Below are 8,964 nucleotides of genomic sequence, written 5' to 3' on the forward strand. Positions count from 1 at the left end.
GTTCATGCTGATAATCCTAACACTTTGGGAGCCTGAGGCGGGAGGATTGCTTGAGCCCAAGAGTTCAAGAACAGCCTGGGCAACTTTGTGAGACTTCATGTCTACAAAAACTAAAAATAAATTAGTCTCGTGTAGGGGCACACACGAGTGCTAAGTAGTGAAGCTAGGATTTGAACCCAGGGTGTCTGGCTTCAGATTCCAAACCTTTCATCGCCACACTGTGCTACTGCTTCTAGGAGATAGTCTCACTCTGTTGCCCAGGCTGGAGTTCAGTAGCATGATCTCAGCTCACTACAACCTCTGTCTCCCGGGTTCAAGTGTTTCTTGTGCCTCAGCCTCCCGAGTAGCTGAGATTACAGGCATGAGCCACTGCACCCAGCCTTAAACTGAAAATTATCCACTACATGGTAGAAGCAGCATATAATGTAATGGTTTTTACAATGTTTAATTATGATAATACAAACATCTCAAAGTAAGTTCTTACCTTGTATAGACTCAGCCAGTTTTTGTTTGTTTGTTTGTTTGTTTGTTTGTTTGTTTTTTGAGATGGAGTCTCGCTCTGTCACCCAGGCTGGAGTGCAGTGGCCAGATCTCAGCTCACTGCAAGCTCTGCCTCCTGGGTTCACGCCATTCTCCTGCCTCAGCCTCCCGAGTAGCTGGGACTACAGGCGCCCGCCACCTCGCCCAGCTAGTTTTTTGTATTTTTAGTAGAGACGGGGTTTCACCGGGTTAGCCAGGATGGTCTCGATCTCCTGACCTCGTGATCCGCCCATCTCGGCCTCCCAAAGTGCTGGGATTACAGGCTTGAGCCACCACGCCCGGCTGACTCAGCCAGTTTTTTTAAAACTACACAATCCTGTTTATACTTTCAAAGCCTTTTTTTTTTTTTTTTTTTTTTTTTTACTATTAATATTAAAAAGAAATTGGAATCTCTTTAGTGTGTGTACATCTGGAATGAAAGTCTTCATCAAATTAAATGAATAGGACCTGGAACCCCTTTGATATTAAGATAACAATAGCGACATGAGCAGGGCTCTCCTTAGTTAAGAATTACCAGCTCTGTCTGGGAGAAGTGGAGTAAATATTAATAGTAACTTACCTGCCAGGAGTTTATGTCACTCTTAAAATCCTGCAGCCTATAGAGGAGATTCCTGTCAGTCCAGTTTTCGCATGCTGATATAATTGATTGAGTTTAACATTATAAATACTCTCCTCTTCTCTTTCAACAGTGCATGACTCCTGATCAGCTGATGACATTATGCAAAGCAGGCATTCATAGTAGTAATGTCGGGGTTAGAGTGAATGTCGTTAGCATTTTAGGAATCACTGGCAGCGTCCTTGCCAAAGAAGATGGTACACTTGAAACTCTTAAGGTAAAACAATTTGCTTCTGACCTAACATGTTAAATAATTACAAATGGGAGAAGAAGAACTGTTGGTGTAGGATTTCCTAAAACTTGTGTAGACATGAAGAGAAGAAGTCATATCAAGTTGCTTTGAGTTATATTATTAGAATGTACCCTTTGGCTTGATCTAACCATGTGTATTAATTAGGTAAGTACTTGAAAAGTTGAGCCACATTTTACAATTTAATGTTATTCCAGAGGTACTTTTTAAAAAAAAATAAATATCTCTTTAGTGAAAGGGCAAATTCAGAATTTTAAAAGATGCCTTCTGCCTTTGCTGTTGCATCCAGTGTATGCATGTTACATTCTCCTGCTGATGAAGGAACAATCCACACCATTTTCCTTGCACATCAGGCAACATATATTCTGAAAAATACCACACAGTTAATTCTAATACCACTCCATGAATGTTAAGCAGCAACCCTGGTAGTGCCAATATACTAGGAATTCCCTCAGCATATTTACTCTTAACACTTGGCGTAGTTGCTTACAAACTGCACTGTTAGGAGTACAGCATCACTAGTAATTAAAAGGACAGTCATAGTAAAATTACCCTTTGGTATGCTAATAATTGCTGAAGTGTGAGACTGATGGATAGTAAACTCATTATTATGAAGTACCTCTTCACCTGCTAAGAACTTTACAGTGATGACTGATGTTTTTAAGAATCTATTTTTGAAAAATGATACTTGCAAAGGTTTTCTTCCCCACCCCCCCCACCCCCTCCCCCCGAGATGGAGTGTCACTCTGTCACCCAGGCTGGAGTGCAGTTGTGCGATCTCGGCTCACTGCAACCTCCTTTGGGTTCAAGCAATTCTTCTACCTCAGCCTCCCGAGTAGCTGGAATTACAGGTGCCCCCTACCACACCTGACTAATTTTTCTATTTTTAGTAGAGGTGGGTTTTTGCCATGTTGGCCAGGCTGGTCTTGAACTCCTGGGCTCAAGCCATCTGCCCCCTTCAGCCTCCCAGAGTGCTGGGATTACAGGCATGAGCCAGTGTACCCAGCAACAGTTATTTCTTAGTGTGTCTAATTCCTGGTCCATATTCATAATTTTACAGTTGCCTCAAAATTATCTGTTTACAGAGAGCTTGTTTACACTGCTGAAGTCCACGTGTTATGTTTCTTGTGGGGTCTTCTCTTTCTCTCTTAATCTTGAGCAGTTCCTCCCCAGCACCACCTGGTTATTCTCAGCTCCTGGATCAATTGTCCTATATAGTGTCCAGCCTTCTGGATTTGTCTGATTGCTACCTTGTGGTGTTAAATTTGTTCTTTTATCCTTTTATGTCCTGCACACTGACAGTTAGATCTACAGACTAGATTAGATTCAGATCAGTCCTATTTTACGTATTTTAGAGATGAAGTCTTGCTCCATTGCTGAGGCTGGTCTCGAACTCGTGGGCTCAAGTGATCCTCCTGCCTTGGCTTCACAAAGTGCTGAACTTAAGGTGTGAGCCACTTGCGACTGGCCCTAAAGTGTTTTTCTGATGCTTTTAAAAGCAGATTTTTTGTTGTCGTTGTTACAGATAAGATTTCTATGCATCTTGACATCATAGAGCAAGCCTTTTTGAGAGAGGTAGAGAGGAAAATTTCGTGATTTCCTAAATCATACATCATGTATGGTTTTTAATTCACTTTATGAATATAAACTATAATATGTTGAATTTATCTTGCTTATACTCGGTATGTTTATAAGTATTTAAGTCTAATCTCTTAAAAGTTTTAATTTTTCCCTGGCATTTGTATATAAAATAGTATGCATGAGTTATTGCCACATTCAAAGTTGGTACTTGTTTTGGAGACTGGTGTTAGTCATATTAAATGTGTTTTGTTGTTTCCAGAATATTGGGTGCTTTCTGCTTGAGGTTACCACCAAAGATCCTTCCCTTGTGGCAGCAGGAGAAGCTTTGGATGCCCTCTTTGATGTTTTTGCAGATGGTCAAGAAGCCGAAAGAGCCTCGATTCAAATTAAATTATTATCTGCTCTGAAAGAATTCCAGCCGGTCCTTAAAATGAAGGTTGGTAGCCATTTAACTTATAAATGCATAAGTCTGAACATTCTGTGGGGATGAAGGTGTGTGTAGTTACCGCTGTGCAATTCAGAAGCATGTACATGACAAATCCCCATACGTAGCACAGCATCCCCAGTACTTTGTAAAATGTTTATTGCCTGAATCATAGCTCAGCAGTGTGACTATTGAATCACTGAAACTGAAGCCAAAATGGTATCTGACAAGTTCTTTTTTTAACAGTTCAGTAATTTTGACAATGCTTCATATATGTCTGTATTATACTCTGTATTTTGTAAAGCACTTTCATACACATTTTGCATTTATTTCATTTTACTTTTGTGTGTTTTTGAGACAGAATCTTGCCTGTTGCCCAGCCTGGAGTGCAGTAGTGCAATCTTGGCTCACTGCAACCTCTCCTTCCTCGGTTCAAGTGATTCTTTGTGCCTCAGCCTCCGAAGTAGGTGGGATTACAGGTGTCCACCACATCACCCAACTAATTTTTGTATTTTTAGTAGAAACGGGGTTTCGCCTTGTCATCCAGGCTGGTCTCGAACTCCCAACCTCAGGTGTTCCCCCGCCTTGGCCTCCCAAAGTGCTGGGATTACAGGTGTGAGCCTCCATGCCCAACCATATTGTTTTTAAAGGTTACAGTCCTTTAAATTTCTGGATAAAGAGCTTGCAAGATAAGGAAAAAAGATCCCCTATTTCCCTGCAACTTTAAGGAAAGCAGATATATTAATAGTTAGAGTCATCAAACTCTGCAGAAGCAGGTGCTTAGAAAAGGTTGGATAAACAGTGAACTGGGAAAATAACCCCCGACTTCTGAAAGGTCTTTGTTCTGATTGATTTTCCTACTCAGTATGTATTGCTGTGGTAATAACATTTGTTTTTCTTTTATCAAAGGTATAAAGCTCTAATGAGATTTCTTACTAGCCAGAGGCTAGCCTGTAGTTATTTATATGAAACTTTTTTTGTGAAATGAAGCCACAATTTGTATTAAAGGCTGTTAAATGTATATTTAGCTACAAAATGCATTTATGTACAATCAAGAACTTCTCTTGAGCAGTGTTTCTCAAAAGTGCCCTCCTTGTATCAGCAGCATCAGCCCCGCCTGGTAACTTGTTCAAAATGCAGGTCCTTGGCCCCAACTCCAGACCTACTGAGTCACAGACTCTATGGATGGGCCAACCAGTCTGTTTTTTAACAAGCCTTCCAGGTGATGCTGTTGCACACTAAAACCTGAGAGCCACTGCTCTAGACTAGAGGTGAGATCAAACTCAGATTCCATACAATTGTTATAAAAAACCACAGGCCAGGTGCAGTGGCTCACATCTGTAATCCCAGCACTTTGGGAGCCCCAGACAGGAGGATCACTTGAGTCCAGAATTTCAAGACCAGCCTGGGAAACATAGCAAGAACTTGTCTCTACAAAAAAATTTTTAAAGTTAGCCATTAAGTGGTGACTTATGCCTGTTGTCCCAGCTACTTAGGAGGCTGAGTAGAAGGATTGCTTGAGCCTAGGAGTTGGAGGCTGCAGTGAGCTGTGATTGCAGCACTGTACTCCAGCCTAGGTGACAAAGCAAGACCCATCTCTAGTAAAAACAAACAAAACCAGTGCTGGGCATGGTGGCTCACTCCAGTAATCCCAGCACTATGGAAGGCCAAGGTGGTAGGATCGCTTGAGCCCAGGAGTTCGAGACCAGCCTGGGCAACATAGTGAGACCCCACCTCTACTAAAAATTTTGAAAAATTACTCCAGCATGGTAGTGCGCCGCTTGTAGTCCTAGCTACTGCGGTGGCTGAGGCAGGAGGATCACTTGCGTTCAGGAGGTCGAGGCTGCAGTGACCCATGACTGCACCACGGCTCTCTGGCCTGGGTGACAGAGAGAGACCCTGTTCCAAAAACAAAAAAACCACAACACTACAGACAAACCTCTGGCTAACAAAGGAATTTTTTCTTTTTTTTTAAGATGGGGTCTCACGTGTTGCCCAGTCTGATCTCGAACTCCTGGACTCAAGCAATCCACCCGCCTTGACCTCCCAAACTGCTGGGATTACAGGCATGAGTCTACACCCAGCCTAACAAAGGAATTTAATTAAGGCTTTATACCTTTGAGAGAAGAAAAATAATTAAATATTATTACCATAGCAATGCATACTAACTAGGAAAACCAGTCTGAACAGCAGACCTGTCAGAGGTTGGGGGTTATTTTCCCAATTCATAGTTTACATAATTCCTTTCTATAGTTTATGTAACTCTTAACACCTGCCATTCAGTCACCTTTGTAACTATCATTTTTAATATGCACATTCTCAGTTTATTCATTACTTACCGAATTCCATTTACTTTGGAAGTAAAAACGTTTTTTCCAAATTCTTGCAGCTGTCTCAGTCAGCAAACAGTTAAATACACCCTAGATTAAATACTTTATATAAATGAATTAATAATATCTACCAAGTTCACATATGATTTGTTTTTGTTGTTGTTGTTTTGGTTGTTTTGCAGATACGTAAAGAAGGGAGAGGTAACTATAGCACAGATCAGCTGTGTGTTCTTGACAATGTGAAAATGAATTTGAGAAGATTTATTGCTTATCAAGAAACTTGAGAAAAGACTGACTTCTTAATCCCACAAAGAAACAGTTCTTCCCCCAAAGTATTCAATGCTCAGAATACTAAAAGGTTTTCTTTGAATGTATTGTTTCTAAAGGTCATCTGTTAATGCTTACATTCTGTACATTCTGTAAAAACTTCAAAACCTGGCCGGACGTGGTGGCTCACGCCTGTAATCCCAGCACTTTGGGAGGCCCAGGTGGGTGGATCACTTGAGGTCAGGAATTCAAGACCAGCCTGACCAACATGGTGAACTCCATGCATGAGCATGGTGGCATATGCCTGTAATCCCAGCTACTCGGGAGGCTGAGGGAGGAGAATCGGTTGAACCTGGGAGGTGGAGGTTGCAGTGAGCTGAGATCACACTACTGCACCCCAGCCTGGGTGACAGAGGGAGACTCTGTCTCCAAAAAAAAAAAAAAAAAACTTGCAAAACTTGTCAGAAACTCTGTTGTTGGTTTTTTTGTTGTTGGTTTTTTCTTTTTGTTGCTGTTGGTTTGTTTTGAGATGGAGTCTCACTCTGCTGCCAGGCTGTATTACAGTGCCTCGATCTTGGCTTACTGAAACCTCTGCCATTCAAGATTCAAGCGATTCTCCTGCCTCAGCCTCCCGAGTAGCTGGGATTACAGGCACCCACCACCACACCTGGGTTTTTTGTTGTTGTTGTTGTTTTTAAGTAGAGACTGGGTTTCACCATGTTGGCCAGGCTGGTCTTGAATTCCTGACCTCGAGTGATCTGCCCGCCTTGGCCTCCCAAAATGCTGGGATTACAGGCTTGAGCCACTGTGCCTGGCCAGAAACTTTTTTAAGCGTTGAGATCTGTGTGCCGTTTCTAGCACTCTAAATTATGTCTCTGGCATATTTTAATCACTGGAAATTCAAAGAGTGGAAGAGTGAAAGTGCAAAGGAATCTCAGGTAGCTCTTAACTAATTCACTAGCAGTGAAGAAACTTCAAACAATCATGTTTTCCTTGAATTTTGCAAAAAAAGAAAATCCAAAGCATTGCTTGGATGGTCTTTTAAGGCATTTTATATCAGCTGAACCTTAAACTGAAATATGAAGACAAGCTTTATAAACTAGTTTTTTTATGTGAAGTATACCGCTTATGTCTACCTTTTATGAAGAAGTGAATGAGTTGAATTTGTATTTCACTTACTAGATTATACTAATGAGCTAATGGGGTCGTTGCCATCCTCCCTACTCATGACTTTGATGATTTATTGCTGTAATACCACTTCTTGATTTAATTTGATATGGAATCAGAATTGGGAGAAGGTATTTTTAAATAAACAACTTTTTGATGGAAAGTTTTGTGTCTTACAAAATCTTTTTTAAGATACTAAATAAAGGGTTATTAGTAGAAGATGAGATGACACTATTCCTGGATGTTTGTTTGCTAATCGATATTGCTTGGAATATATGTGAGACATTAAAAAAATGACAGCACGACTTTGCAGTATTACCTCTCAGTGTCTTCGAAGTACTAGGTGACAGCTGGAGCTCGAGGGAGCTTCCCTGTGCATCATTGTCTTGGCTGGGCCTCTGAACTGGCTTCATTGTCCATCCGTTTGCCTGATAAGAAGGGAAATTTGAAAATTTCTTTACAGTTGATCTCAGTTGCCCTGATAAAAGACCCAATCCCCAGTATAGTACTTAATTTTAATTCACTGCTTCCATAGCAGCATAAAATGAGCTAGTAGTGTTAGATTTCATCTGCACTGTGATATGTTTTACAGTTTTTACCTATATGATATAGATTGTTGGGAAACCAAGATTGCTTCCCAGCCCTAAGAGTTCCTAGCCCATGGCACCAAGTAAAATGACCCAAATTGTATATATGGTGGGAAAACGGAAATCGTATACCATATACAACACCTCACTTTATTACGGTCCTTGCTCATGAATTTTAAGGTATGTTTGTATGTTTAGTGATCATTTCAGCTAAATGATTGGCCCAAGCATGTCTCCCTGGAGAATGGTTCTTCCCAAAAAGGAAGTATTAGCATTTTCTCTGCCTCAATTATTTATAAAATATACTTATTTTCAAGGAGAAGAAAGTTTCTCATTCTGTTTGTTCTTCCCCACAGTTTCTGACCTATAGACAATCTGCAGGATATTTAGCACAGGACCTAGTATATAGTCAACTCTTGATAAATATTTGTTGAGTAAATAAATGCGGGTGATTTTCTCGTCGTTTTGTGTGTAATTTTCTGTTTTACTAAGCAAGCTTTAAAGTGGCTGCTGAATGCAGAATCCTTAAACACAGTAGAAGATGAGATGACACTGAAGATGTGCCATCCTAAAAATCTCTTAGATTCTGAGGCATGGATAATTGGGTCTGGATTTCTCCCATTCAACTTTAACAACGCAGAGGAAGGGAAAACAACTCATAAATACAGCATACAGTTTTAACTATTTACACAATAGCTCAATAGAGCATGCAAGTATTATTCATGGCACAGTATAATGGAGAGCTTTTTCTGTATGACCATGGGAGAAAAAAGTCAGCTTTAAAATACACTTATTTGAAAATCACCCAGAATAGCCCGTTAGAAATACACACTGGGGGCCCAGCATTTTGGGAGGTGGAGGTGGGCAGATCACGTATAGTGAGGAACTTGAGACCAGCCTGACCAACATAGAGAAACCCCATCTCTACAAAAATACAAAAACTAGCTGGGTGTGGTAGCATGCACCTGTAATCCGAGCTACGTGGGAGGCTGAGGCAGGAGAATCACTTGAACCTGGGAGGCAGAGGTTGCAGTGAGCCGAGATTGCACCACTGCACTCCAGCCTGGGCAACACAGCAAGACTCCACCTAAAAAAAAAAGAAAAATATTAACCAGGTGTGGTGGCCCATGTCTGTAATCCCAGCTACTCAGGAGACTGAGGCATGAGAATCACTTGAACCCAGGAGGCGAAGGTTGCAATGA

At 41.0% G+C, this 8,964-nt stretch overlaps 1 protein-coding gene across 1 annotated transcript in view; it reads left to right on the forward strand.

Annotated features, from left to right (window-relative positions):
- LOC111527582 (HEAT repeat-containing protein 3-like) overlaps positions 1–8,223 on the forward strand; it is a 12,250-nt gene extending 4,027 nt beyond the window's left edge. Inside the window, exons 2-4 of the mRNA XM_026449185.1 lie at positions 1,230–1,373; positions 3,247–3,423; positions 5,924–8,223. Of these exons, the coding sequence (XP_026304970.1) occupies positions 1,230–1,373; positions 3,247–3,423; positions 5,924–6,025 (423 nt within the window). The 3' untranslated portion in view covers positions 6,026–8,223. The remainder of the gene's footprint in view (positions 1–1,229; positions 1,374–3,246; positions 3,424–5,923) is intronic.
- Positions 8,224–8,964: the final 741 nt, after the last annotated feature.

This window comes from Piliocolobus tephrosceles, unplaced genomic scaffold (genome assembly GCF_002776525.5).
Source record: "Piliocolobus tephrosceles isolate RC106 unplaced genomic scaffold, ASM277652v3 unscaffolded_743, whole genome shotgun sequence".
Classification (NCBI taxonomy): domain Eukaryota; kingdom Metazoa; phylum Chordata; class Mammalia; order Primates; family Cercopithecidae; genus Piliocolobus; species Piliocolobus tephrosceles.